General features: G+C 39.8%; 2 protein-coding genes across 4 annotated transcripts in view; one reads left to right on the top strand and one right to left on the bottom strand.

Annotated features, from left to right (window-relative positions):
* Positions 1–34: 34 nt before the first annotated feature.
* On the top strand, positions 35–9002 carry FSAF1 (40S small subunit processome assembly factor 1). Its single transcript, XM_075267722.1, has 7 exons — positions 35–269; positions 1567–1877; positions 3072–3125; positions 5948–6043; positions 6644–6721; positions 7031–7083; positions 8655–9002. Exons 1-7 carry the CDS (start codon positions 215–217, stop codon positions 8779–8781), a joined length of 774 nt encoding a protein of 257 aa, XP_075123823.1. The 5' UTR covers positions 35–214; the 3' UTR covers positions 8782–9002.
* A 15410-nt stretch (positions 9003–24412) lies between these two features.
* Positions 24413–26778, bottom strand: part of TRIM67 (tripartite motif containing 67) — a 72202-nt gene continuing 69836 nt past the window's right edge. For all 3 annotated transcript variants that reach the window (XM_075267693.1, XM_075267694.1, XM_075267692.1), the window contains exon 10: positions 24413–24843. In XM_075267693.1, the coding sequence (XP_075123794.1) occupies positions 24775–24843 (69 nt within the window). In that variant the 3' untranslated portion in view covers positions 24413–24774. The remainder of the gene's footprint in view (positions 24844–26778) is intronic.

A 26778-nucleotide genomic window follows, 5' to 3' on the forward strand; every position in this document is an offset into this window, starting at 1 on the left:
ATTGCGTATTTCCGCTCAGCTGTTGAATCACAGAACCACGTGTATAGTAAGAGGGTGAGAAGGACCTGCATGCAGCTAGATACATAGTAACAGGGTGAGAAGGACCTGCATGCAGCTAGATACATAGTAACAGGGTGAGAAGGACCTGCATGCAGCTAGATACATAGTAACAGGGTGAGAAGGACCTGCATGCAGCTATAAACATCCCTCCACAATGGCGGAAGTGCGAGACCAGCTGGATTCTGTGCTGGGCAGCCTGTATGACTTCGGTGAGTACTGCCTAGTCATTCCGATGTGCCAGCCTCCCACTGTGGCATGAATGCAGCCCCAACAATGCCTCTCTACGGCTGAGCCCCCATGATCAATACAGTAGTTCTTGCCAAAGTAGCTGGCTATGTGTATACAGAAGTGTACAGGGCCAATATGGAGGTGATTATATAGCTGTTATAAATATCCCCTGGTACTTATCCCATTCATTGTCCAGCCTAGTGTTATGGGGGATGGAATATTACATGGGATTACATGAATGAATGACTGTCTATATATTATATGTGGTCTTTTCACATCTGCCAGCAGAGACCCTCCTACAAGGTACCTCTGGATTGGTGACTCCCCTCTATGTGTGTCAATATACCCTAATGGGGAATACAAACTGAAAATAAAACAAAAACATTTTAAGGCTATGTTCACATCTACGTCAGAAGCTCCATTAGGAACTTTGTTGTAGATTTAACCAAAATTGACGGAAACTTGACAGACCCCATTAACACTGCCATAATTAACAAGGTCTTTCTAAACGTCATATGACTGATCTGGCAGTGCCACTTCTTATGTTTTCTGTTACAACACAGTTGAGCATAAGCCATATTAGTACAGATGTACACTTAGCCTTAGGACGCTTGCAGTTTTGCTGCAGAACAAATAAACGTAGTAGTTGCTTGCTTTTAAAGGATATTTTCGAAGATGTAACGGCTGTCCTTCTGTTGGTTTAAAGGGGTTATCCACCTTTAAGAATAAAAAATAGATACCCTTAAGGTACGCCATCAATTTTAGCTCAACGAAGGGTCCAACTTTCGATACCTTGATTGTGGAGAATTGTGTATGTGTGAGGTGCTGCACTGCTTAGTCACCATATTCTTCATAGTGGTGGATACTGCAATGGTATTCCATAGACTTGAATGGGACAGTGCTGCAATACCCATGACTGGCACCTCTAAAAGAATGACAGTTGAGCTGCGTACCACCCTACATGCTGGAAGTTGTGTACTCCAGGAGAAAGCTGATCCCGACAGTCAGGCCATCAATTTTAGATCAGCCAGTGTCTATCATAAGGATGGGACGTCAATTTTTAGAAGGTGGATAACCCACTTTAACAGTTTATTTGAGATATGGGTAAGTGGAGACTGAGTTTCAATACCTAGAATTTTTGTCATCCATACAGTTTTAGCTCCAAACATAAAAGGAGTTGACATATCAGCTGATTGGTGTGCTGACTACCTGTATGTGCAGGGTTTGGCTACATTAGCAATGCATATTATACTATTTATATGAAATAATATTTTACAGGTGAAGATTTCGGGACTCATGAAGAAGACAAACCCCTTCATGAACAAATGAACGGACTTGTAGAAAAAAAGGATGCTAATACAGCGAATGGCAGTGCAGAAGTTCAGAAGACAGTGATATACTCTAAGAGGTCAAAGAAGACTGTTTCCATGTTTTTTGATTCTATTAAGGATGAACTATGCAGTCAGGCCAAGAACCCCATTGTGTCTAGTTCTGCAGCAAAACCTTCTTCTGTTGAGGTTGTGACCTTTGTCAGTCGCAAAGACAAGAAGCAAAGTAAAGACAAAGATATACAGAATGCAAATGAAGAGGTAACTTCTTAAATATTGTAATATATGTAAGACAGCAGTCTTTGATACACTATCCATAAATTCTTGAGTATTTGAACATAAATAATTTTACAATCTATATAAAGAGTTTCCATAATACACACTGGGAGGAATTTATTAGGACTGGCAATTCCTATGCTATTCTTAATTGATTCCCTGACAGGCGGAAGACTTGCAAGAATTACCAAGAGGCTTTGGCCTCTTAATATTTCTTGCACATGTAAGTGCACCTGATCTCAAATCTATGCAAATTGGAAACGGGTGTAGATTTATAGAATACCTGACACCAATTTTACAGTTTTATGGTGTGAATTATGGTAAATCTGGAGGACGAGGACACTCCTTACTTCACCCACTGCCTTAAGAAGTGGAAGGTGGGGCACAGAAGCTAAGATGTGCCATGGTGTACCAAAAATGTGCCCAGCTGATTGTTCTTTACAATGCTGTTGGCTGGCAGTTTTTAGACGTCTTTATTTGTAAGTTTTTAGTAGTTAGCGAATGTTGTCTAGCTGTAAAGGCCCATGGGGTATGTGGTATAGTTACCAGCCAATTGTGTGGACTGTCTCTTCTAGGAGCGGTAGTATAATCAGGATGAAAACTATATGAGGATGAACGATTCATTCATCCTCATACTGTAGACGGTCAGAAGTAAGCACTCCTAGTAATGGAACAGCTCTTGAAAAAGGAGACCAGCGTTGTCACACTTCAGTCGGAACTGATGACAGTCGGACTTATTGAGAACGTGTGTTTATCTAGTACTGGATTTAAGAATACAACTAAAGTTCTATTTGAATGGACTAGAAAAACATGGCTGCTTTCTTCCACAAAAGTGCCATATCCTGTCCACAGATCTTATATAGTCTGCTACGTTGACTTCAGTGGAGCAAACTTACAATACCGAACAATGTATGGCAGTTATACATTTCGGATAGTGGACAAAACCATTTTAAGGCGTCCCATTAGAAGTTTAAAATTTAGTTTGTGACCAATCTTATGGAGCACAGCATGTTATCAAAGTTTTATTTGCCTGTACAATGCAATTCTGGAATTGTCCTCCAATACTATCCTAAAGCAACAACTGAAGCGTTAGCTGGCCATGGTCATACAAACAAGTGGTTTTACTGATAGATTTTTTTGAGTGCCGTGTTCATGTTGACATTTGTCTTTTTATTACAGAAAAACACAGACAATGCTGAGAAAGACAACAGTCTACAGTTTGACTTTGAAAAGGTAAGTGCCATTATCTCTCAACCTTTTTGCCTTGATAAACAACTCGAAAATCAGTGTGGCTGGGAATAGAATTTAGATTGTGGCTAGCTGTACCACAGGTATATGTTGTTTTTTTTTTTGTTTTTTTTTTTCTTTTTTATATGTAGATTGTGAACCCCATATAGAGATCACAATGTACATTTTCTTCCCTATCAGTATGTTTTTGGAATATGGGATGGAAATCCATGCAAACACGGGGAGAACATACAAACTCCTTGCAGATGTTTTTCTGCCCTTGGCGGGATTTGAACACTAGGACTCCAGGGCTGCAGTGCTAACCACTCAGCCACCGTGTGGCCCCCTTATTTCTTTGTTCTTTTGATGTAGCTGCTTACAGTTCGGCTTTTCCGTAGGATGAGATGTTTTCGATGGCATCATTCTGGGGTACACAGGATTTAGTTATTAAAGGGAGTTGTTCCACAAAGACACTTCTCCCTTATCAACAAGATCATTGGGAGTCAGAACTTCAACCCCTACCGATCAGGAGGACTGAAAGTTTTCCTCTATGCTCCGTCTAAATGAAGCATTGTTAGACTTGCATGACCAGCGCATTGATTACTTTTGTAGGGCTGGCAGAACTATGATTTATGTTAGCCTTATTGAAGTGAATAGACCATTGGTCATGCAAGCAACCGAGTGCTTCAGTCACATGGGGAACCTAAAAAGGAACTTCTGGACCCCTTTTCTTCTATTTGCTGGTGAACCTGGTGGATAGTAGATTTGTGTCTATGGTGGCCAGACCTCTTTAAAATATATATTTTGTGGAAGATGGGGAGAAAACTATTCCACCATTGTTGGTTTTTATTGCTTAAATAATATGTTAACATTACTGTTTATGGCAATACTAGAATTTCTGATACATCCTGTATCTAAGGAATAAATTAACAAGGTGGGAATACCAATTTAAGGAGAACTTATTACACCTCCTGGGTATGAGTGACATATCCTGAATGTTGTCTGGGAGGGAAAAGACTGTGTTGGAGATGTCATTCACGCCCTGGAAGTGTGATCAGTAAGCAAGCAGCGCGACTAGACAGAAGTGACTTTTTGGGTTAATTTACATATGATGTTCTTTACTTTCAAATATTTATAACTTCATTTTGGTACAGGAGATTACAGAGGGGCACCAATGGATGAGGCCAGTTAATGGTGGAAGGTATCACTTACAGTCCTATGAAAAAGTTTGGGCACCCCTATTAATCTTAATCATTTTTAGTTCTAAATATTTTGGTATTTGCAACAGCCATTTCAGTTTGATATATCTAATAACTGATGGACACAGTAATATTTCAGGATTGAAATGAGGTTTATTGTACTAACAGAAAATGTGCAATATGCATTAAACCAAAATTTGACCGGTGCAAAAGTATGGGCACCTCAACAGAAAAGTGACATTAATATTTAGTAGATCCTCCTTTTGCAAAGATAACAGCCTCTAGTCGCTTCCTGTAGCTTTTAATCAGTTCCTGGATCCTGGATGAAGGTATTTTGGACAAACAATTCAAGTTCAGTTAAGTTAGATGGTCGCCGAGCATGGACAGCCCGCTTCAAATCATCCCACAGATGTTCAATGATATTCAGGTCTGGGGACTGGGATGGCCATTCCAGAACATTGTAATTGTTCCTCTGCATGAATGCCTGAGGATTTGGAGCGGTGTTTTGGATCATTGTCTTGCTGAAATATCCATCCCCGGCGTAACTTCAACTTCGTCACTGATTCTTGAACATTATTCTCAAGAATCTGCTGATACTGAGTGGAATCCATGCGACTCTCAACTTTAACAAGATTCCCGGTGCCGGCATTGGCCACACAGCCCCAAAGCATGATGGAACCTACACCAAATTTTACAGTGGGTAGCATGTGTTTTTCTTGGAATGCTGTTTCTTTTTGGACGCCATGCATAACGCCTTTTTTTATAACCAAACAACTCAATTTTTGTTTCCAAAATGAAGCTGCCTTGTCCAAATGTGCTTTTTCATACCTCAGGCAACTCTATTTGTGGCGTACGTGCAGAAACGGCTTCTTTCTCATCACTCTCCCATACAGCTTCTATTTGTGCAAAGTGCGCTGTATAGTTGACCGATGCACAGTGACACCATCTGCAGCAAGATGATGCTGCAGCTCTTTGGAGGTGGTCTGTGGATTGTCCTTGACTGTTCTCACCATTCTTCTTCTCTGCCTTTCTGATATTTTTCTTGGCCTGCCACTTCTGGGCTTAACAAGAACTGTCCCTGTGCTCTTCCATTTCCTTACTATGTTCCTCACAGTGGAAACTGACAGGTTAAATCTCTGAGACAACGTTTTGTATCCTTCCCCTGAACAACTATGTTGAACAATCTTTGTTTTCAGATCATTTGAGAGCGGGCTGTCCATGTTCGGCGACCATCAAACTTAACTGAACTTGAATTGTTTTGTAGAAAGAAATGGTCCAAAATACCTTCATCCAGGATCCAGGAACTGATTAAAAGCTACAGGAAGCGACTAGAGGCAAAAGGAGGATGTACTAAATATTAATGTCACTTTTCTGTTGAGGTGCCCATATTTTTGCACCGGTCAAATTTTGGTTTAATGCATATTGCGCATTTTCTGTTAGTACAATAAACCTCATTTCAATCCTGAAATATTACTGTGTCCATCAGTTATTAGATATATCAAACTGAAATGGCTGTTGCAAACACCAAAATATTTAGAACTAAAAATGATTAAGATTAATAGGGGTGCCCAAACTTTTTCATAGGACTGTATGTTATTTGCTATACACTAAAACTGATACATTTTACAGGCTCGGTTGGAGGTGCACAAGTTTGGGATCACAGGATATAAAAAAGAGACACAAAGAAAGTTTGAACAGGAGCGCGCTATAATGCTAGGAGCAAAGGTAACTCATTCCTATTTTACTAAACTTATGGCATGATGTGGGTTTTCATGTCTTTACATACAGCAGTTGAAAAGGTTATACGGGCATGGTAGCACACCCTATGCTGTTCATTTATATTTTTAAGAGATTTGGGCAGATTTAGGACATCTGGCGTTATTAAGCCGGGCTGAATTAGCGGTGGCAAGCTGATGCTTTGCTTTAGCATTCTGCCATGAAGAGTGGGAAATGTAGTGGAATCTGAGATGTATGCTGCCTCGAATTCCTCTTCACTTTCCATGGTATGAATGTCCAAATTAGGCTGCAAGAGTTCAATATGCAGAAATGCACACAAACTATATTTACATAAGTGTATATATTTTATATATCCCACCTGCCAATATTTTGCCAAAGGATTTCTTTTCTGGCGTGATAAAAAGCATGCTAAAGCTGCAAAGTAGAGGGGCCCTCAAAATCCCCATCAGCCAACAATTCCTGGATACTGCTATCTTTTTTTTGGTATATTTTTTCATTATAGTTTCTAAATACTTGACCTGTATCTTCTGGTATTTTATCACAATTCACTTACCTGTAAGAGTAACAGTACTTTTTTTTGTTTTCTAGGCTCCCAAAAGGGAACATGTGAATTATAAGGTCTATCAAGAAAAATTAAAGGAAAAGGCCCAAGCACAGAAAGAAATGGTTTGTCAAATACTAGTGTTGTGTGTTTTTTTTTTTTTTTGTGGTTTTTTTTTTTTAATGTAGCGTAATCACTGATTTAATATCTACCAGTATGACAGCTGTCTTAAAGATGTATGCAGTTGTTTTTTTGGGGTTTTTTTGTACATAATATGTTTGACTTAATTACTTAAGGGGGGGGTATAGCCACAATTGTAAGGTGCACACCTCTAATTTGCATACACAGTTGTCATGTGCCTCATAACTAAGGTTAACCGAGTGGCAGCAAAATAAAATAATAAAAAAAAATTTTTTATTATTTTTTTTTTAAAGGAGAATGGCATGGAACCGGCAAGAAAAAAACAAAAGCGAGGAAAGAATGACAAGTGAGTATTTTGGGAGACTTTTGGGAGAAAAAATGCCCAACCTCGAAATAAGTCTGGTTGTGGTATATGGTTGCTGAATAACTTTAATAGCTTTGTGAAGTTATGTGCTCCACTCCAGAGCACTGACCATCTTTGACCTTCTCTTGCAAACAGTGTTTCCTTTATGAACAGGAGGTCAGACTGTCAATGCAGTTGTATCAGAGCTCTGATCTGACTCCCATAGAACTGCATTGATAGTCTGACTTGTTCATCCACAAAACACTATTCAATAATGTTACACTACACACAAGTTCTCATGCTAGAGCCCCTGACTGCTTTCCTATTTGATTGGCTAAACCACAGCTAAAGAGCTAATGTTTAGCTCTCTCCCTACCCAACACTGAACTGTGTGATCAATGCGGGCAGGAGGAAAATACAGTATGTTCCTGTAATGGAGAGACTGTGTAAGAAGTATATCCCTCTCACGCTGCAGGTCCTGACACACTGCTGATGACCCTTTCATGATATCAGGTGACCAGTCACATGCACTGGAGGAAGGGTTGGGGCTTTAGTCGCCATGAGAAGCTATGAAAAGAAACTGACTGCAAGGCTATGTTCACATACCTGAACTTGAGGAGGATTCCACTCCAAAATACGCTCCAAATTCCACCTCATGCATTTCAATGGGAGGCAGACACTGTTTTTGTTTCCCTCTCCCCTCTAGCTGATTTTTTTTTTCAGGTAGCAGAGAAATAAATGCCATGCTCAACCGTCAGGTGGATTCCACATAACTCCCAGTGAACTGATTGGGAGGCGGAAAAATGCCACTGGGCTGGTTCAGAATTTTCAAATTCAGCGGCAGATTTTGTGGCAGAACTTGGTCAGTCTAAGGGAGCATTCACACGATGTTACCCTCTGCTCATTCTGAACGTAAAATTTGTTCAGAATGAGCGCGTAAGAAGCAGCTCCCATTGATTTGAATGGGTGCCAGCATACGTGCGCTACCCATTCAAATCAATGGGAGGCTTTTTTCCCTATGGCTTTCAATGTAATACGCGCATATTACATTGAAAGCAATAGGGAAAAAAGCCTCCCATTGATTTGAATGGGTAGCGCGCGTATGCTAACACGCCGGCACCCATTCAAATCAGTAGGAGCTGCTTTTTACACGCTCATGCTGAACTAATTTATACGTTCAGAATGAGCGGCGTGTAACATCGTGTGAAGGCTCCCTAAAAAATTAATCTTCAAATTACTGAAGCTGAGTATTTCAGCTAGTAAAAACTCAGCCTGGGATGCTATATCCCCTCTCCTCTCTATAGTCAGCCATTCCCTATAGTGGAAGAGGGTGGGGTTGGAGTAACGCAGGTTCTGGTGATCATGTGACTCAAGGATCGGAACCAGGCCAGAACGCCCAGTCTATCATCTAGAAACTGTCAATTTAATTAAGGTAATTTTAACTCCCCAGACAACCCCTTTAATAAGTGATTCACATATTTCCTTACTGAAAGGTAGTTGAGTTGTTTGTGGTGTATTAGATGAGGTTTAGTCCACATTACTAAAATTCTGTTATTCAAATTTTCTTTTCAAAGGAGGTCCAGGAAACCGAGAGGTTCAGTGTCGGCACCTTCAGGCCAGGTTGGAAGGTTTAAAAATGGAGCACTTCTCCTAAGTGGCAAAGATATTGAAAAGATCAAAAAATCAAGAGTTATTAAATGAGGAGTGTAAATTTGCTCAGGACTCTGCACTTAAGTTCAGATTTGCATTTTGCTGGTAAAACTCTGGCTATTTCTTCGAGAACTGATCCACAAATTTTCAGCGCTAATGAATGGCATTCGGACTGCGTACATTTTCCTTCCCATTTACCTGGCGTGACAGACAAATTATAGTCTCCAAAATGTAATTGTTCTAATAAAATAGACTGTATTTTTTTTTGTCTAGAGTAGCTGCATCTTACCATACTTTGAATATCTAGAATATCATATTATTTGTAAATATTAATAATACATTCAAATTTTAAATACATTTTTTGTATTATATGGTTAACTATGATGATTATTTTCATTGAAGATATATTGTTGTATTTTTGTACAAGTTATCTAAAGCTTGTTTGTTACATAACCGTACAACTGCATTTGATACTTTCTGTACATTATATGGACTTCTGGACCATACCATTATACATATTAGTCCATCTAGGAGACTTGTAATATACTTAATATCCTAATGTAAAATATCATCTTTTTACTGCACAAATATGAAACAGCCAGGTATTGCAAATAACTAGGTTTAGGGCAACCAAGACAAGGTGTAAATGTTGCTTGACTGGTGCTCAAAAGCCATTTTCAGTATATTGTTCACATATCTAACCATGATGGGTGAACATCAGAACTGGAAATCAGTTCCCATGTATCAACAGCATCTCCCAGTACATATATACCGCCAGAACTTAGATTAGTGGCAAATTGTATAACAGGCAGAGATTGACAACTGCAATAATATGACGCACACATCAACACAGATTGTAAGCCCTCGCGGGCAGGGCCCTCTATCCCACTGTGCCAGTCGGTCACTGTTAGTTTTATATCTACCTGTATATTTTGTGTATTGTATGTAACCCTCAAATGTATATATAAACAATAATAATAACACAGCAAAACAAGAACAAAATGCAAAAAATCCTCTCCACCTGCTAACTGGAGCTATATGCCAAAGATAAACATCAACTGGCCTAAACTGACAAATGGGTATGTGATGATGAAACAGCATAAGAACTTTTGCTGTTGGTAACAATATTAGCCATAAATTGAGATGCGTCCACTCTTACTTTAGCTCGATTTTGCGTAGGGATTACAATTTTTTGCAAAACAAGTTTAATATAGTATACCAACATGCTTGCAATACACAACATATATACTGAGCTGCGATAGATATCACATGACTGAATATTGAAAAAAAAAAAAAAAATCCTGTTGAGATAAGCTGTTCATCTTATGACACATGTACCTGGACACGTTTGGCCATTAGGAAATCTAAGGGAAGACACATCTGTATGTTAATAATGTTAACTATACGTATACAGTTGTTCACTAACCATACAAACATTATATGTTGAGTAGAAAACCTTTTTAGGTTGAGGCCTCTCATTGCAGAAACGCAGGTTTTGTTGCAGTTTTTTGAGCCAAAACCAAGAATGGCTGAAAAAGGAATGGGGAATATATAGGAAGCTCTTACACTTCTCCCTTATGCTCAATACACTCCTGGCTTTGGCTTGAAAAAACCGTTAGGGCCCCTTCACACGGCTTTACGAGTGCTCCCATTGAAGTGAATGGGAAGTGTTTAGAAGCGCTCGCGTGTATGGCTCAGAATGAGCCGAGCGCTTACGCCATGTGAAGGGTCCCTTACAAAATCTGCATCAAAAAAAGCTGCATTTCTGTAATGTGGGGCCTCAACCTTACACTTGTTAATCTGTTTAATTTTTTTTTTTTTTTTTATGTAGATTGTGAGGCCCACATAGAGCTCACAATGTACTTTTTTCCCTATCAGTATGTCTTTTTTTGGAATATGGGATGGAAATCCATGCAAACACGGGGAGAACATACAAACTCCTTGCAGATGGTTTTTTGCCCATGGCGGGATTTGAACACCAGGACTCCAGCGCTGCAAGGCTGCAGTGCTGCACTGAGCCACCGTGTGGCCCCCTAATCTGTTTAATATTATGGGATTCTGTTTGATATCATGGGGTCTCTCACTCAAAGTGTACAGTAATGCACACAATGTCTGGCCAAAGAGTATCTCTCAGAAATTTGCTAGATTTTGGAACAAAATCAAATTTTTTTGAAAATTACACTTACTGGATGTGGAAAAACGCCTACTAGCCCAACGGATATATGATCACCGGGGTCCAGGAACCGTATGTGCTAAATCAGCTCTCTAGCCTAAGGCTTGGTTCACACATCAGTATGCCATCCGTCCATTTGAGACTAAAAACGGACTGATGCACATACTGATTGTATACTGACAGCTTTTTATGTTGATAGCAAATGTATCGTACCAGGTTATTCACTACAAACATATGTAGGGGCGCTGGTCCCGAGATCTCATTATATGTGGTCCTAATCTTGATAATGCTGCCTTCTACACAGAGTTAACCACTGAAATTTTATCTAAGGCTTGGTTCACACATCAGTATGCCATCCATCCGTTTGAATTCAGTTTGAGACTTTAAAACGGACTGATGCACATACTGATTGTATACTGACACCTTTTTATGCTGATAGCAAACACCGTCCATCCCCTAGAAGACAGATAAGGGGATTAAAAGTAGCAATTGTAAACAGAGTAGAGATAAGGACATTTATTATATGTCTTCCTTATCGCTACTCTGTTTACAATTTTCTACTTGTAATCCCCTTATCTATCCTCTAGGGGACAGACAGTGTTTGCTATCAGTATAAAAAGGTGTCAGTATACAATCAGTATGTGCATCAGTCCGTTTTAAAGTCTCAAACTGAATTCAAATGGGCAGATGGCATACTGATGTGTGAACCAAGCATAACCCGTGCTCTAATAAAATCGTTGCTGTGGATTTGAATGCGGTGGTATCAGTAGTTGAGGACAATCACCTGTCAGCCGGTAGAACCAACCACATGAGGGCTAGAGACACCGATTTGTCTCACCTATTGAGGAATTCCCAGCTAATAGCTTCATGGCGTGTGCTTAATGCTACATGGGTATGTATTAACACTATCCTGTGCTCTGACTCTCTCATGTCCACAAGTAACTCTCACCCTATTGAAGATCTGGTGATTTCAGCCAATTTCATGGTTGTTCTGGAATTGAAAGACTCTTTTTCTAGAGGTACAGTCTATTTGTGGCACGTTGCGAACCTGCTTTGCTTATACAGTTTGTGCTTCCTAACTGTCCTGTCCGAACTCATTCAACAACATTGCAACCTTGTAAGCAGACATGAACAGATAGGGCAAATAGAAGTGAAGTGACTCAGTGCTCTAGAATCAAGGTTCAGTTATTTCACTTTGGCAATAAGGTGGGACTCCTCCTGGCCTGTTTTGAGAAAGGTTTATGCACCATTGAGAAAATCCAGGCCCTACAGGATTCAAATAGGAAATTAACTCTATTTTAGGAGAATTTTAAGCCTCCTTATCTTGCAGGGATCCCAAGTCACTGTCATTATCATTTGCATGGCTATAACAGGTGCACTTACCTCCTTAGCTGATGAAAATCAAGAGGGTTAGAATCTCCCTGATTTTAGAGTCTATAATTTGGTTAGTCTATTACATCATTGTCTGGATTCTCTGAATACCTCTTCCCACTATTCTAATATGGAGTTGGGAGTCTAAACTGGTTCACATACAGTCCTATGAAAAAGTTTGGGCACCCCTATTAATCTTAATCATTTTTAGTTCTAAATATTTTGGTATTTGCAACAGCCATTTCAGTTTGATATATCTAATAACTGATGGACACAGTAATATTTCAGGATTGAAATGAGGTTTATTGTACTAACAGAAAATGTGCAATATGCATTGAACCAAAATTTGACCGGTGCAAAAGTATGGGCACCTCAACAGAAAAGTGACATTAATATTTAGTAGATCCTCCTTTTGCAAAGATAACAGCCTCTAGTCGCTTCCTGGAGCTTTTAATCAGTTCCTGGATCCTGGATAAAGGTATTTTGGACAAACAATTCAAGTTCAGTTAAGTTTGATGGTCGCCGAGCATGGACAGCCCGCTTCAAATCATCCCACAGATGTTCAATGATATTCAGGTCTGGGGACTGGGATGGCCATTCCAGAACATTGTAATTGTTCCTCTGCATGAATGCCTGAGGATTTGGAGCGGTGTTTTGGATCATTGTCTTGCTGAAATATCCATCCCCGGCGTAACTTCAACTTCGTCACTGATTCTTGAACATTATTCTCAAGAATCTGCTGGTACTGAGTGGAATCCATGCGACTCTCAACTTTAACAAGATTCCCGATGCCGGCATTGGCCACACAGCCCCAAAGCATGATGGAACCTCCACCAAATTTTACAGTGGGTAGCATGTGTTTTTCTTGGAATGCTGTTTCTTTTTGGACGCCATGCATAACGCCTTTTTTTATAACCAAACAACTCAATTTTTGTTTTCAAAATGAAGCTGCCTTGTCCAAATGTGCTTTTTCATACCTCAGGCAACTCTCAAGATCTCTTTAGCGTCCCCTGTGCTCCCTGAGTTTCATTAGCATAACAGTAAAATGCTATTTTATGCAGAAACGCCTGCCTGAATAAGAAAGACAAGGGTACGACTAGAATAGCATTTATAGAAGCTTATCCAACATGGGGTTACTGAAAAACGTGATTTTTGAATAATAGAATCCCTTTAAAAGATATTGTAAGATTATGGCCTGGAGGAAAGAGCGGCTTCCCAGCATCTGTGCAAGGGGTACAAAAAGAGGAAAATTAGATCTAAGGTGTAAATGTACCAGACAAGGGGAGGGTGATCCAGAAAATAGCACCTATACAGTATATTGTGGGAGAAAGCTGCCATAGGTAAATATACAGCACACAGGTGTACAGAGCAAATGCAGATGAAAACTCTGAAACTGCAAAGGTAGACCATCAATATGGTGAACCCAGAAATCCTCTATAATGGAAACATGTTGGGGTCTCTAATAGACAGACTCAGATTCAGATAGGCCATCACCATTGTCAACACTGAAAACCTCAAGAACGGGAACATGCTAGTGGTCCAATGAGAGCCATAGTCGTGCATCTGTTGAAGTGTAAGCTTCTCACATTGTAAACTGAGCAATTTAAGCAGCTTTAGTATTGAGATAGATTTAATAGAAATGAAGAGAGAATTGGCTCATCCTGCAGTGCCAGGAATCATAAACCATAACTCCACGGGTGTCCTTAGGTAAATGCTTTTTTATGCAGACAGGTTTCTGTTCGGGGGGTCCCTAGGCAGATGTGAATTGGTCCTTAAATACAAGTTGTTCTGAATATTTTCACACAATTCTATACACATTATTTCAAATCTTATATATCTATATCAGCTATTCCAGCTCTACAATATACTGTTTGCAGATTGCTCTGCATTTTCCATGTGACAGGTTTGCTATAAAACTCGACTGCAGTAATACATATTATAAACCACAATAACATCACGTGTGAGACAATAAAGCTTGCTGACGTATGTCAGAGAGTGTTAATAATCTTGCCATATACCAGAATACAGATGATTACGCTGAGCGAGGTTCAGGCTGATAGGTCTACTATTGGGACACATTTATGAAGCTACTTGTGCCTTTTTTGCAATAAATTGCACCTTTTTGAGGTGTTTTTTGCCCTATGATTCATGTATGAAGCATTTGTGCCTTTTTTTTTCTCACGCTGTTATGCACCACTTTTCCTTTTTGGTGAGAAAAGGGGACATAGACTAAATGAAGATCCTTTTCACACTATATTTATGTCTTGTGACTTTTTTGAAGAGACGGAAAATAGACACGTATGCACTCCAGTCCATGGGCAGCATAAAAGGGCCTGACAGGTTAGAAAGTATTATAAAGGGGCAATTATGCCTTTCTTGCTCCTTTTTTTTTAATTTTTTTTATAAATGTAGATTGTGAGCCCCATATAGGGATCACAATGTACATTTTTTTTTTCCAATCAGTATGTCTTTGTATAATGGGAGGAAATCCATACAAACACGTGGAGAACATATAAACTCCTTGCAGATGTTGTTCCTGGTGGGATTTCAGCCCAGGACTCCAGCACTGCAAGGCTGCAGTGCTAATCACTGAGCCAGCGCGTTGCCCCCTTTCTTGCACCTTTTTGAACAAGAAAGGGGCAAAGTGTACATGGCCTAAAAAGGTGCATCCAACCTAACGTGCGCCGACATCATAAGCTCCACAGTAAAGCTAGTCTAAAAAAAAAAAAAAGGCACACCTACAAAAAGTATGGCCAAAAAAAGGATAAATGACTGCAAAGTAGCAGCGGGAAGCCAAGGTTCTCCTTCTTCTCAAGTAGAACCACCTTAAATGGGTATTCCCATGACACTTGTTCACTAACCTGCAGGCTGTTGTGCTCTCTTCACTTCCTGCATTTCTCAGCACATAGGTGGGCGAGGTTTCACTTGCACGGGATTGGTTGTAAATGAATTACCACAGTGTGAAGCTGATGTAGCAGAGCTGGATTTGAGTCAGTTTGCATTACATACAGAGGTAACGAACTCCCTATCTCAGCCCTTAGCGGCCAAATTCAATTAAACTGACTGATAAGAGCTCAGAAATCCTGGAGCTCTCACCTCCCCTATCTGAGAAGCTCCGCTACTTATCAGACACACTCAGCTCAGAGATGCTCCCAGCCCCTCCCTCCCCCTCTGAGAGCAGGCAGCTACATCACTTGACAAATGAGCAGATAATCCCAAGGGCCATAGAAACGGAGTGTAAACAATGAAGTGAATAAATTAAGATAGCGGCCAAACAAAGCAGTTTTGATAAAGCAATGTATTTAGGAAAAGTCTTAAATCCACATAAACTAGCAGTATAGATAGGATCCTTGTGATGGGACAACCCCTTTAAATTCTTCCTCACTTTCTGCCGTAAGAATCTAGACTTATAGTTAGAATTTCTAACCTTATATTCTTTATTGGTGGTTAATTCATGTGCCTTAAATTTTGATGGGCACAATTGTAGCAGCCAGGATTTCTTGGTGTTATTCTCACTAATACCAGTAAATAGACTTGGAGATAAAACTAACTACTGTGTATTTTTTTTCCAAAAATCCCAAACATAAGACAATAAATTGAAACTTTTGATTGTTGGCAGTATTTTAAGAATTTTATTCAAAATCTGTAAAACCACATTGATGCAACATAGATCACATTCCCACAGAGTGAGAAAGGGGGTGGGAAGACAACTGAGCACTCCCCAAATAATGACATACAAACGTAGATGAAGCAGTACAAAATTAGAAAAGACGTTGTCAGATTTTCTTTCTATGACATTACATATAAAAGTAAACTGTAAGCTTTTAATGATGTCATGAATAGAGAAAACAAAGTAGAAACAACACAAAAATGATGCTAAATCTAAGAGCACCGCAAATAAATGGGCGGAGCAAAATATGCTGCTTGTCAAGACATCTGGACTCTGCAATATACCATCTCAACATCACTCTGGCAGCAGCCAAATGTCGTGTCGTTCCTGTACCATATTATATCCCATATTCACAATCCAGTGAATGACTATATCATGATATGTACCATTTGGTTTGGAGACACAGTCTAGAGCTGTTCATATATAAGTAGAAATGATAAATCACAATGTTTATCCTCCCTGTTACCACCACAGTAAACTAGTCGCCCTGAAACACTATGATTTAAGGTAATAAAACAGCCACAGGGAAGAGATCCTCTTTAAGACATCAAGGTGCAGGGCTGGATATATGTTCTATGTTTCAACTCCAGACACATGGGAAATAAGAACAAGCACCCTTAAAGAGAAAAACATTGTCTTTGAGGGATGACTACAAGATTGAATAACTTATCCTTTTTTATATCTTGCCAACAATTATGACCATCTTCCATGCTTTATAATCACTTATAAAATAAAAACAGCACTAGAACATGCATATGAATCTATTATGTGATCCCTACTTTCTCTGACAATCCTAACAGGTATCAAGTTATATCATAGTTAAAGAGGACCTGCCATCTCTCCCAACATGTCTATTTTAGAATATATTAGAATTCCGCATAAAATAAAAATTCTGGAGAATCTTAGATTCTCTTAGATTCTAGATTCCTAGAACAATAAGAGTAGTTTTTGTTATCCTTTCTGGAAATGTACAGTGGGTACGGAAAGCATTCAGATTCCTTCAAATTTTTCACTCTTTGTTTCATTGCAGCCATTTGCTAAAATTAAAAAAAGTTAATTTTAATTTCTCATTAACCCATTAACTGCCATGATCCCCAATTAGGGATCGGGTACTTTAACCTGCCTACGAACGCCATCTGTCATGGAGTAATAGAAACAGGACATTCACGTGCTCCAGCAGGATGTCGCCTGTGATAGGAAACCTAAACTGATCATGTGCATGCATTGCCTTGCGCACATGAGGTCATTTTCATGGTGTAGTTCCTGTATTATTGACTAATTTGGCAGTTAATGGGTTAATGTACACTCAGCCCCCCCCCCCCGAAATGTGGATATTTTTGCAAATTATTAAAAAAAACGGTACTATTCCGTTATCGGGCCAGCAGCAGCGCATTTCAGCACCAGCTTTCGGGACAGCAGTTCAGTTCAGCAGCGGGAATTACAATGACATCCGAGGACTGCTGGCCCGATGCTTGTGCCCAGTAGCCAGTACATCAATGACCCCCCCTCCATCTCCTCCTCCTTCCAGTGCTGCCCCCCAGCTCTCCTTACATCTACCCCGTACCCTCTCCCCGCCACATGACTAAGCCGATGCTGGCCCGATGATAGAGGCCGTGCTTGTGTGTAGTAGGCAGTACATCGATCGATGCCCTCATCCTCCTCTTCCTTCCAGTGCTGCCCCCCAGCTCTTCTTACATCTGCCCCGTACCCTCTCCCTGTAATAGGCCTCACCGTAAATCTTGAGCAATGAATGCTACTAGATAGCCGCCGGACGCTGCAGAAAGTTTGTCCCTCCGGCTCGCTGTAGCTCACCGTTCCTATAGTCGGCGTGTTTCTTGTCAGGGCCTGGATTGAGCCCCGGTGTCTTTCCTTTCGGTCTCGGTACTAGCGCTGAGGTGAGGCCTAGTCGTGTGGCGGGGAGAGGGTACGGGGAAGATGTAAGGAGAGCTGGGGGGCAGCACTGGCAGGAGGAGAAGGATGGGGGAGGGGGGTCATCGATGTACTGGTTACTGGGCACAAGCATCGGGCCAGCAGTCCTCGGATGTCATTGTAATTCCCGCTGCTGAACTGCTGTCCCGAAAGCTGCTGCTGAACTGCGCTGCTGCTGGCCCGATAACGGAATAGTACCAAAAAAACAAAAACAAAAAAACACTGAAATATCATATGGTCATAAATATTCAGACCCTTTGCTGTGACAATGATATTTCACTCGTATGCTGTCCATTTCCTTCTGATCCTGCTTGAGATGGTTCTACTTCTTCAATGGAGTCCAGCTGTGTTTAATTAAACTGATTGGACTTAATTAGGAAAGGCGCACACCTGTCTGTATAAGACCTCACAGCTCACAGTGCATGTCAGAGCAAATGAGAATCATGAGGTCAAAGGAGCTGCCCAATGAGCTCAGAGACAGAATTGTAGCAAGGCACATATCTAGCCAAGGTTACAAAAGAATTTCTGCAGCACTTAAGCTTCCTAAGAGCACAGTGGCCTCCATAATCCTTAAATGGAAGAAGTTTGGGACGACCAGAACTCATGCAAGACCTGGCCGTCCAGCCAAACTGAGCAATCGTGAGAGAAGAGCCTTGGTGAGAGAGGTAAAGAAGAACCCAAAGATCACTGTGGCTGAGCTCCAGAGATGCAGTAGGGAGATGGTAGAAAGTTCTACAAAGTGGACTATCACTGCAGGCCTCCACTAGTCGGGGCTTTATGGCAGAGTGGTCTGAAGGAAGCCTCTCCTCAGTGTAAGACATATGAAAGCCTGCATAGAGTTTGCCAAAAAAACATATGAAGGACTCCCAGACTATGAGAAATAAAATTCTCTGGTCTGATGAGACAAAGTTTGAACTTTTTGGCGTTAATTCTAAGTGTTATGTGTGGAGAATACCAGGCACTGCTCATCACCTTCCCAATACAATCCCAACAGTGAAACATAGTGGTGGCAGCATCATGCTATGGGGGGGTTTTTCAGCTGCAGGGACAGAACGACTGGTTGCAATTGAAGGAAAGATGAATGCGGCCAAATACAGAGATATCCTGGAAGAAAACCTCTTCCAGAGTGCTCTGGACCTCAGACTGGGCCGAAGGTTCACCTTCCAACAAGACAATGACCCTAAGCACACAGCTTAAATAACAAAGGAGTGGCTTCGGAACAACTCTGTGATCATTCTTGACTGGCCCAGCCAGAGCCCTGACCTATACCCATTTGAACATTTCTGGAGAGACTTGAAAATGGCTGTCCACCAACATTCACCATCCAACCTGACAAAACCGGAGAGGATCTGTAAGGAAGAATGGCAGGGAACTGCAAATCCAGATGTGAAAAACTTGTTGCATCATTCCTAAGAAGATTCATGGCTGCACTAGCTCAAAACGGTCCAAATACTCAATACTGAGCAAAGGGTCTGAATACTTATGACCATGTGATAGTTCAGTTTTGGTTTTTTTAAAATAAATTTGCAAAAATATCTAAATTTCTGGTTTTCTTCTGTCAAGATGAGGTGCTCAGTGTACGTTAATGAGAAATAAAAATGAACTTTTTTGATTTTAGCAAATGGCTGCAATGAAACAAAGTGCGGAAAGTTTAAAGGGGTCTGAATACTTTCCGTGCCCACTGTATGTGCCCTTTACACACAAGAACAATGATGGCAGGGTGTGTAAGCGCACACCATATTGACAAGTACAAATGTCAAAGTAAATGTAAAATTGTCAATTTAGTTGTGAATCTGTTGTCAATTTGTTGGTAATTGTTATTTTATGGGGAATAGAAGTGTGACGTGGCATTTTTATCTGTCACCTGGGATCATGCCTCGGTCATATTGGGACCAGGAAACATGACTGGTAAATATGTACAATGTAAAGTAGTTAAAAAACAGTGACACAAGATATCTCACATATACTACTGGCTCTACATTTACAAACACTAAAGGAAAGTTTCACTCCAACAGATTTCATGGTAAGGCATTGACGGAGATGGGTCCCACTTAAATGGGAGAGGGTTCTCATGCATGTACAAAAAATATCAGTCCTCTTTTTTTTTTTTGGTGCCTCACCAATTGTAAAAAAATCAATTTTATTAAAATAAAAGAAATTCATTATGGTCGTTTGGATCTTTGCAAAAGAAGCCACTTCCCATGCAGTAGTAAAATAATCACAGAGAGGCCTCTTTGAGTTCTATGTTAGACATAATGTGGCGAGATTTTGTAGAATGCTAGACAATGCCCCTGGAACGATATCTCACAGTGGTAAAAGTGATACGTGTTCCCTTAGTGAGGACACCTCAGAAGTGCTGAATATATACAAAGCCAAATAAAAATGAGGATGATCCATTATATCGATGAAATCATTGTGTGCCATCACAAAAGTACATTATCTTTATTTCTCTGCATTAACCTACCCAGATTGGATAAGTTTTTGTCCGTATTCGATTTGTCATTTCATGACTTCATTTTATTGAGTAGGGCTACTAAAACTGAAATTGACTTCAAATATGTATTTACATTATTGGGTAAAAGATAAAGACATAATAACTTCTAATAATATTTACATGGCTCTGCAACCTCATATTTTGATACTCTGATCCATATTTAAGTACATTATAAAATAATAAAGATGAGCGAGTGCTATTCGATCGAATACCTCTCGGCCATAGGTATTCGTGTAAGTGGCCGAACACCTAGGGGTTAAGCGCATTGAATATTCGATGGATTTAACCCCTTGGTGTTCGGCCGCTTACACGAATACCTATGGCCGGGAGGTATTTGATTGAATAGTACTCGCTCATCTCTATAAAATAATAAAAAAAAATATTGAAAGAGGAAATAACTTGAGCCATTTTCCCAAGACAATAGACTAATCCATACATTCATAGTTCTCTGCCTCTGTTTTGATGTATATGGACATAATAAGCGGAAGGGGGGGGAGGGGGTCACATGCTGATTATCCCCCCTATGAACCAGAGCAGGGAGCTGAAAGGCCCGTGTGTAATGGATGCACTTCAGTCAGCTCATCTTCAGGATTGTTTTATGATGAACCCCTTTTCATTTAAACTACTCTTTAGTTAAGGGTATATTCACACTAGCGAGTCAAATTTTCTGCAAGTGACGATTTTTTCGATATATCCGAGTAGTGTTATTTTGCAGCATGTGCATGGTTTTCTACAGGCTCCATTTACATGAAAAGAACAGTTGCCGAGATATCTAAAATACATGTGCCGCGTGTAAAATTACCCTAAGGCTATGTTCATACAACAGATTAAAATAACATGAGAAAGTCTAACCCTTTTACTCATGCAACTCGGTCGGTGTCTGTGCCAGAGTTACCAACTTGAACAGTATATGGGAAGCGGGAGTCCTAGGATCACAGTTATCTATGAAGCTAAGAGACCCTGCCCCCCATACTCTCCGGTACAGTTATCAGTACAGGTCAGTATGTTGCTGGGAGGGACTCTTAGCATCATAGATAACTATACAGCTAGGCGTCCAACTCCCATCATACTCTTCATGCTGGTAAATCTGGCACACGCATGGACTGAGTATCACCGGTCGTGTGAATCTGGCTATAGACTGGTGCCAGTTTTTCTGTTGCAGATTTGCAGTTTGCTCTGCTGTTGATCCATACGAGGATTAGCCCAATTGCCATTCAATGTGGCTAATCATTATGTTTTGTCCCCAAATTAATGCAACTTGTTCCGCATTTGATATTTTCTATGAATTTGTGATATTTTATCTCAATTGTAATTTCTATACATTACAGTGAGGAGCTGGGCTTTCAACTTTGCTATTGTAAAATCCTCTGACCTGCTGCTGTTGACATATAACATGTCTGTGAATGGTCTTTACCAATGCCTAATGAAAGCATTACATATACGTTATATAAATATTGATATCCTTGTATTCATTCTTATGTTAATCAGATGCTATTCATGCATTCATTGATATGTTAATTAGCCACATGGAGGTTCATTAATTATTAGGTAACCATATTTAAATCTTCCACCTCCAATGAGCATATTCAACTGCCCCCACCATGTTACTGAGCACATTACAGTGATAAAAAGACAATTAAGTTTGTAGATAAATAACTTTGACTTCTAATCCAAAGGAGGCAGTTGGTGCAGGAGTGGGGGGGAGGGATTGAGATGCCTTGAGCTCCCTGGAGCATTGCTCTTGCTGCTCAAAACCCTACCATATTCTGCCAGTGTCACCCCATTGATCCTGCTACAGCTATGACATCACCCAACGTACTTCGGCAGCAAGATCAGCGCTCCTATAGCTGAAAGTCAGTGCACCAAATGCCTCAAGAGCATAACATTACTTTTCTCCAAATCTAGAAAAGTGACATGTCTAGCCTTATAATCTGCTCTTTAACAAGGTAGTGACAGTCGAACATGCTTGGGTAAGGTGGTAGACTCCCTTTAATGTGTTACCTGGCCTTGATACTTATACAAGCCCAATTTAGTATAAAAAGAGAACACAAGATCCATCAACAGCAGACAGACTGCCTGTAGCAAAAACGAATTAGTAAAAATTTTTGTAAATTACTGTAAATATACTTTAAGCTATAAAAGTAACAATGGCCGTACGATTGATAACAATACACATTTTAATGAAGCTTTCCAATTTAGAACAATGGCCCTAATTAATGTTTCCTACCATGAAGTCTATTTTATATCAGTGTTCATCTGGTCTCCATTGGATGAGGTTGGAGGTAGCACTATTCTTCAAATAGTATTTAATATCCCCTTGAACTATCTGTTTAATAATATGATTTGTGATCTTCAAAGGCAAGAGAACGTCATGTTATTTGGGAAAGCTCACTGTCTTTATTTAGACCAATGCATGAGTACGTATTAGGCCTCTTGTACACACATAGACAGGTCCACAGTACTCATATTGCAGGCCATGTGGCTGCTTGTGGTGCCTCTATGCACCTCATGTTCTACAACAGTCTGTCAAGCAGTATGGTGGAGTATGCCATATTTATGTATATATATTAATATACAAGAGAAAATTGGAGACACATAGCATTTCAAAATTGCCCATACGATAATATGGGTGACATATTCAGGATACATACAGTGCGTATCACTTACACTCTTGTGTGCATGAGGCCTAAGTCAGGTAATAAATACGTTTCTAGCATTCCTCGAGATTAGTGATAACATTATCACTGGACACATCTGAATGAAGGGGTCACAGTTACCCAGGGAATGGGTAAAGCTGTCGTATTGGACACAACTGCACATAGACAGCTGTTATACCTGGACAAATATGAAGAGCTTTAATCTGATAATTTATGGGTTTCTGGGGACACTTATCTATTTATTATCAATGACCTATCGTACAGATAGGTTATCAATGTGTGATTTGATTTGTTTTCAGTACAAGATGCACAGTAAATATACCTAAACATTTTGGTAAAAGGCAAGCCAGGAAAATCTGAAGCTTTTATCCCGAACCTATTAACATATTCTGATGTGTAGGAAATAAACATGATATTAATCTTGCGGGCACACAGTAATTGGTTAACGTTTCTAACAAACATGAGACTGTCCGCAGATTTAATCAAAAAGCATAATAAAATACTGTATATATTTACAGACCCTATGTTATAGCACTTAAACAGCTTTTACATCAATGACCCCGACCCTCTGAATTAAAAGTGTTCACAAAAAGGTTTCGGAAACCCTGTAAAGACTTAAACTGGCCACAGACATTAGATGAATCTTGGATGAAGCAAATTGTTAAAGTTTCAGAAAAAAAATAGCTCTAAATATTTTACAACACTGAACAGATTTTGCTTAAAAAATAAAGAAGACCATTTGACTATTTCGGGTATTTATGGTGTAGCATCGGCTGTTCTTCGGAGTGCTGGCTGATGATGACCAGTCACTACAATATGCAAGTGCACTTTCGACAGCGGGGTATGGCCATGACCACTACTTTGTTAGAGGCACTCATATACGTATTGAGCCAATGACTAAATGAATGAAATGGATGACAAAACTCTAAAGTCTACGGCCAGTTTTACACTAGTAAATCACCCTGTATCCAATGATGCCTGCAAGACAATTCAGCTCCTCCATGTCCTGGAATCATTCTTCTTCTTTCAGGCAACAGACAGACCATAGTACATGGACTCTCAGTACAGTATAGCACCAAAAGCTGCATTTAGATACACATATACAATACATAATATATCACAAACTACACAAACCATTTGTTTTACCCAACAAATTCTCTTCTTATACTTATTGTGATTACAGTTAACCATTAAAAACATGACCATTCAGGGAGTGGACAAAATGAAATCAGGATCAAAAACCATTACTATACATCCAAGTGTAGAAAAATTGTATTAAAAAATGGCAAAACAATCATACTGAATGTAAAAAAAACCCTTAATGATAAAAGAAAACTTAAACCTAAACAAAGAGCAAATAAAAAGAAACAGAATAGAAAGAATATAAATGTAACTACACAGTGTGATCCTGAGGCAGAAATAAGCGCCCTCTTATCCAGAACACATATTCTAAAAATCCTTTTATTTCAAACCCTGTCTGAACGCGATTCAGTAAATACTCCGATCTGTATTTTGTCTGATTTGATGTAGAATAGAACATTTAAACAGCAATATTATTATGGAAATAATTGCTACATAGCTCAGAACTATTTATTTGCAAATGTGATAGTTGTATACCCCGCTCTTTGCTTCCCTGCTGAGTTTCTCTATGAGTTTCATTTTGTCATTTTTAGCAAATGTTGACTGTTTATGTTATATCATGGAAACATCCACTTAGAAAAGATTAGCCTATGAAATGGTGCACCCAGATTTAAAGGTTAGTTACTGCCTTGGTCTGCCTGAAGATCGTTGGCACCTCCAGACCTGTGTGAAGAGTAACCTGTGGAGACAGAAACCATAGCAGAATGAAATAAGTCAAAATGCAACAAATACACTGCATATCGAGCATGTATCAACTGAATATTTGTGTGCAATTGTACATGCGTAATAAACAATTATACTACAACAACAACGTTTGTGTTTGAGTCTTTACAATATTTTAGTAATTGGTTTGCATGGTTTTAGTAAAAAATAAATTCTTTAAAGGAAGTCTATCATTGGCTCTAGTGATTTTTAATTAAGCATATATTTGCATGGCCTTTAGAAAGGCTATTCCAGACATACCTTTTATTCATTATTCCTCTCAGCTGTTTTTGAATTAGCCCACTTTTACTGATATGCGAATTAGCGACCACGGAGCATAAGAAGTCTCTGTGATGTTCCCTGAGCACTGTTTTTGTGATATGTGTAAACAAGGGAGAGGTGAGAGCAGAGAAGGCTGATGAATCATCATCATCATCATCAGCAGCAGCAGCAGCCTTCCCTGCCCTTCCCCCCCCCCCTGTGTACACATATCACACAAGCAGTGCTCAAGGAACATCACAGAGACTTCCGGTGCTCCGAGGTGGATAATTAGCATATTAATAAAAGCGGGCTAATTCAAAAACGTTTGGGAGGATTAATGAATAGAAGGTATGTCTGGAATAGTCTTTCTAAAGCCCATGCAAATATATGCTTAGTTAAAAATCACTAGAGCCAATGATAGAATCCCTTTAATACCTGATTAATGAATTCTGGGCTAAGGCTACTCTCACACTACTGTTTTCAATACATTAGTATATTGTTTGCACCAAGAAAGATCCCACCACATACAGTAAACTGGACCAAATAGTTTTGTCTATCCCCCATGGATGGCCATGTTGAAAAGTGGATGCTGCACAGTTTTTTTTTTTTTAATAATTGCAACTTTATGGAATAAAGCAGCATTGTACGGGCAAGACATGCAAGCACCAGATACCACAAGAAAGGAAATTGTTTTGGCATCTATTGGGTGAATGTTGGTATATGGATCCATTTACTGTATGTGCCAGGGGCTACCCCCGAAACATATGGTGAATTGATTTATAAACTGTGATTTGTAAGTAGCCTAACAGAGGAGGAATAGACAGTTGCTAGAAATTCCATTTCTCACTCTAGAAAGTATGCAGAAATATATTACAAAGAGTACTCACTCATTTAATAGGAACTGTGTCATGCTCCATTTCCCCTGCAGGGGTGCTGCAGGAATATTAGACACTTGGTGTCAGGTTCTTGTGCAGGTAACAGCTGATTGCTGGTGGGCCCAGCAGTGGAAGAACCAGTGATCTCTGTATGGTTGGGACATCCTTCTAACTAAAAGTGATTTTCCAAGGCAAATTGCCCCTTTTAGAGTGGACAATCTAGGGTCCATTAGGTCCATAAAAGAATACATACATATAAGCCTTTTTTATTATTTTAAACAACACTTTTATAGTGCAAACACTGAAGAGAGCAACACTCATAGGCCCTGAAATTGTGAATAAACCCCCACAACACTAATGCACCAGGCTAAATGAAACCTCCAACTTTATTACGTTGTCTGTGCTAAGCTAACTGTGCTGTGTTGTTTAGTCTGAGGAAAGATGGAGGTTTACAACAATTATCCTATCATAGTACCTTTGTGTTTTCAATTTGCATTGTATAAGGCTTAACCTCTTAGCAACCAAGCACATGTACATGAATGGCACCAGCTTGAAGCACTTGCTCCTGCAATCTGGTAGTTAGAGACAGCTGGGGCCCCGGACAAGAAACTAGAAGAGAATTAAAACCAATATTGTCTTGTCCTTTTCACACTGCTCAGTTAGAGCTATGCCAGTGCATATGGGAAGCGGCAGAGCCACCACCCCCTACTGTACCCAAAATTCACCCTTTCTTTCCAGTATGTTTTTACATGCAAAATAAAAACACAAAGCATATC

The sequence above is a fragment of the Leptodactylus fuscus genome, chromosome 3 (assembly GCF_031893055.1).
Source record: "Leptodactylus fuscus isolate aLepFus1 chromosome 3, aLepFus1.hap2, whole genome shotgun sequence".
In the NCBI taxonomy this organism is placed as follows: Eukaryota; Metazoa; Chordata; class Amphibia; order Anura; family Leptodactylidae; genus Leptodactylus; species Leptodactylus fuscus.

Excerpts from the sequence above, each read along its gene's own strand:
- FSAF1 (XM_075267722.1), top strand. The coding sequence starts at position 215 with ATGGCGGAAGTGCGAGACCAGCTGGATTCTGTGCTGGGCAGCCTGTAT. Across the intron at positions 270-1,566 it reads GGGCAGCCTGTATGACTTCG|GTGAAGATTTCGGGACTCAT; the intron begins GTGAGTACTGCC and ends AATATTTTACAG. Across the intron at positions 6,044-6,643 it reads CTATAATGCTAGGAGCAAAG|GCTCCCAAAAGGGAACATGT; the intron begins GTAACTCATTCC and ends TTTGTTTTCTAG.